This window comes from Gymnoscopelus braueri (assembly GCF_963280865.1).
Source record: "Gymnoscopelus braueri genome assembly, chromosome: 20".
Classification (NCBI taxonomy): Eukaryota; Metazoa; Chordata; class Actinopteri; order Myctophiformes; family Myctophidae; genus Gymnoscopelus; species Gymnoscopelus braueri.
This window is the reverse complement of record NC_137622.1, coordinates 40,556,151-40,560,641: the sequence shown is the minus strand read 5'-3', so window position 1 is coordinate 40,560,641 and position 4,491 is coordinate 40,556,151. Positions and strand designations below refer to the sequence as shown.

Genomic DNA, 4,491 nt, shown 5'->3' with positions numbered 1-4,491 from the left:
CGCGCTATGTGCATGTAGATCTGCTATTTTTGAATAGTCCAAATAAATCAAAAAATTACACAGATGCGTTCCCGTTCTTAAAGGGTTAAGCAGCTGTGTATGTGTCTAGCACTTCTTGTAGAAGGGAAGATTGTGTGGAGCACAGCAGATGGCTTATTGGTATAAGCTGTGAATTCAACGATCCCGCAGTCATTTTTTATGCTGCTGCAGAATCATAAACATTGGACAGGGACATAATAACCCCCCTGTATACATAAAAACATCTATCAATTATTTTCTTAGTGGTTATTCCATCTACATTAGTTTTTCGTTTAATCAAATAATAAATTCAGGATAACATTCAGGATAATTTGTGTTATTGATTGTACCATCAACAAATCAACGTGGAACTAGCCTATATAATGTTTGTTTTATAGTGTAGAGATTAGCAGATATACAAGCTCACAACATGTGGCATCGTGACACGTTGTGAGCTTGTAAATCGGCAAGTTTTGCTATTTTGAAAGAAGCTCAATTTCTTCCAAAATCAATATTATCACTTAAATCGATAGTTCGATTATAACTGTCGCACCCCTAGTCCAAATATGGAGATGCGGGACATCACTGTGATGATGACATCATACATGTAGTATTGAGGTCATAGGCTCTTTGACTTATATAACAGCCCCCCCGATCTGAGACCTCCGACAGCGCTCGATCGGGGGAAGTAAAGCCATGTGCAATAATCCACTGTATACATTCGCCTCAGGTGCTTCCGGATCTCCCTGAAGAAGAAGAGAGAAGAAAGAAGATGGCGGCCTCCTCGGGAACCGTTACGGTTCCGCGCAACTTCCGCCTGTTGGAGGAGCTGGAAGACGGACAGAAGGGCGTCGGAGACGGCACGGTCAGCTGGGGCCTGGAGGACGACGACGACATGACGCTCACGCGGTGGACCGGCATCATCCACGGACCGCCGCGGACCAGCTACGAGAACAGGATATACAGCCTGAAGGTGGAGTGCGGGCCGAGGTACCCGGATATACCGCCGACCGTTCGGTTCGTGACAAAGATCAACATGAACGGGATCAACAACTCCAACGGGGCGGTGGACACGCGCAGCGTACCCATGTTGAACAGATGGCAGACTTCGTCCAGCATCAAAGTTGTCCTTCAAGAGCTACGGCGTCTAATGACGGCCAAGGACAATATGAAGCTGACACAGCCGCCAGAAGGACAAACCTTCGGCAATTAATTGCAACATCGTTGCTCGTCTGTCTTATCGACCTGCATTATCCTAGGGTCATTTCAGACGGGAAGCAGGCCGACGCGCCTGTGTAATTCATTTTCAATGAGAGGCGGGCGATTATTTGGGACGCGCGGAGAAGTTGAGGGGCGGTGAGGCGAGTGGGCGCGTTCCCGTGAAATTTTCGCACGCGTGCTCGTTTGTGCACACGCGCGCGCGGGCGGAAACAGCTGGATTGTGGTGAGCTTTTGTTTTCTCCGCACCGCGCAGGAGGACAAAAATAACAATGATCGCAGCGCGATCACCGCTGATCCCGAGCGGTAACGCCCCGCGTGGACCGCTTCCCGTCTGTCGAGACCTTTAGACATATCGTTTTACAATGATCAAGATGCTCACTGCACCGAATTAACAGTATCATCTGCAAGAAAAAATATTGGAATTCATTACTTATTATAATAATAGCTCATTCAAAAAAAAAATCCCTGTAGTAAAGCACTGATAGTTCAGTGCAACTCCCACGACCCATAAAAAAAAGAAAGGGAAATCCCTTTATCAAAGTTAATTTGAACCATAACCTTCATGATTGACATCCATCCATCCATGAGAATCACTACCGGAAGTATTCGCTCATCACCACTCCCCTGGCTTCCTGTCATTTCGTGTCTTATCAAACATAGTCCCTCCACATATGCGGCGAGTAGCATTTACTCAAGGGATGCTTCAAAAGACTACCGATCCATGCAGACATCTACAACCCACCCACTGCTCGACTTCCATCTAGAAGACCATTTGGAGGAACACCTGCACCAGCTGACTTCATCCAATCAGTTTGAGAAGAGGAATGGGTGTCCACGGAGGTCCCAAACAAACACATGGTGTCAGATCCCAACTAGCCTGCCCCAGCGTGTCTGATATCTGGCACAGAGGGGCAGATTCAAAATCTCCGGCGAACACATCCGTGGGCTCCCATTGGTTCATCGATATGTGCGCCCGCCCCCACTCCGTGCCCCTCCTCCTCCCCCAATGTACAGCTTTGAGAGGCCTGACGTCACAACATTTGGAGCGACAGCCACTGCACTCTTTTTGGTTGGTCCAGGCTTTTATTCTTTTTGAGCAAAAATAAAAGCCTGGAGATTCGAGGCTAGATCCCAACCAACAGGTCCCTAGCACCAACCTCCCAAGGAGACAGTGGTCAACCCTCAATAGATCCAGGACAGAACATTGACCGCTGCTTGGCCAGTAGCCCAGGCCTACTGTGCTTGTGGAGAAGAGCAAACAATGGAGAACATCATTGAAGTTTGTCCTCTCCAAAGACTGAAAGGAGGATTAGTCATCCTCCTCCATAATGTAGATCAAGAGGCAACTTCTTGGCTTGAGGACTTTGCATTCGCTATAAATAAATACATCCCTGTTATCCGGGGTTGGGTCACAGAGGCATCACGTTCTTGTAGATAATCCCAAACTTCCTTCCCCCCCGGCCTGGCTACATCAGACGGCACCGCCTGGAGATCCTGAGGTGTTCCCAGGCCAGCAGGGTGATACAGGTCCATAGGTTTTCACCTGGTCCACCGTACCGGAGCACAAAGAAAGCAAGAAATAAACCATTGCTAAAGAATGCAAGCAACTACAACACACACACATGTTGTAAAACAGCAGCTGGGAAGCAAAGGCTATGCCAAGTGGTCATTAAAAATGATTCAATTCCTTTACTGGGTTTTTTTGTCCCTGTGGTGCTGTGGTAATAAGACGAAGCACACATTGCACACTCGCCCCAAAGCCAACCAGGGAGAAGAGACACCGTGTTATACAGACAGACATGTATTCACATTTATCTTCACCTTTCCTGATCTTTCCGCCCCCCATTTGTTGTGCCTGATTTGCCTAGTGTGAAAAGAGGCCATTTCACACCTGGCACCATTTCACACTTGGCAAAACCGCCCCCCCCCCCCCCCTTTGTCCGTGACAAGGCTTGGACAACTCATTGATGTTTCACCGAAGTGCCGGAATGGCAGGGTCTCTGAAAAGTGACGTTTGGAACGTCACATCTGTACTCGTCCCCGTGCATTTCTACACGTTGTGAAGTCTCACATACGAAGGAGCCCGGATACACATGTTCCAGACTGGAGCCCGGCAGTGTTGCCAGATTCTGTGAGAGAAACGAGCAACCAGGTCTAGGAAATCCAGCCCAAAAGAAGCGACTTTGGGCCACATGAGCACTTTAACATGTACATCAGCTATTTGAAAATAAAAACCTTAACCCTAATGGCGTAGTCTATACCACTGGTTCTCAACGTGGGGTCCAGGGACCACCAGGGGTCCAAATGGACTCTTATGGGTCTGGTACACACCGCGGTGCAATAGAACTTTTTTTTTCTCCCCCTTTTTTTTTTTTTACTATATAGTTAGTGTGTGTGTGTGTGTGTGTGTGTGTGTGTGTGTGCGTGCGTGCGTGCGTGCGTGCGTGCGTGCGTGCGTGCGTGCGTGTGTGTGTGTGTGTGTGTTTGTGTCTGTTTATCTGGAGTTAATCTTGCAAACCGCTGGACTGATCAGTGTCAAATGTTGTGTGCACACTGTCAGTACGTCAAATAAGTACATTGACACTTTTTTTCTCACGTTATATACATATATATTTTTTATATTAAGACCTGTGGCCGATTCTAAAAATAATTTCTAAATCCTAACATTTTTCAAAAAATATAAAAAATATTTTTTCACGATTTTTCAAAAAATAGCAGATCTACAAGCTCATGGCACGGCACTCGGTGCCGCGCCATGAGCTTGTTTATCTGCTATTTTTGAATAGCCAAAGAAATCTTAAGTGACACAGAGCTCTTAATGGGTTAAATATATAGTCTTATTGGATGTCAATATATATGGCTTAGATCGGGCTCAAACCTTGCCCAAATGTGACCGTCATAGGCAACTGAAGTCGCAGGCAGGCCACATGAAGTCCCAGATCCACATGATAGTCACGCCACATTCCCATGTGAATCTTGAGATCCACATGGGAATCCGATTTTATTTAATGTATTCTTATGTCATGGCTCTGAAAGTGGCTGAGCCGTCTATAAGGTCTGTCTGTCTGTCTGCCCAGAGCTAATCTTGCCACTGGACCCATCAAACAGCAAATGTCTTGTGCACATCTGCCATTCGGCTACCGTCCAACCCTGCTAATTTGTTTTCACGTGTGTTCTAAACCAGTGGTTCTCAAACTTTTTCATGTCAAGGACCCCCAAAATGATGTATTTGGCCGCGGACACTCCATCTGA

At 46.8% G+C, this 4,491-nt stretch overlaps 1 protein-coding gene across 1 annotated transcript; it reads left to right on the top strand.

Annotated features, from left to right (window-relative positions):
* Window positions 1-790: 790 nt before the first annotated feature.
* LOC308075949 (ubiquitin-conjugating enzyme E2 variant 2-like) lies at window positions 791-1,231 on the top strand (the record flags this gene model as incomplete). Its single annotated transcript, XM_080415983.1, has 1 exon — window positions 791-1,231. One exon carries the CDS (start codon window positions 791-793, stop codon window positions 1,229-1,231), a length of 441 nt encoding a protein of 146 aa, XP_080272109.1.
* Window positions 1,232-4,491: the final 3,260 nt, after the last annotated feature.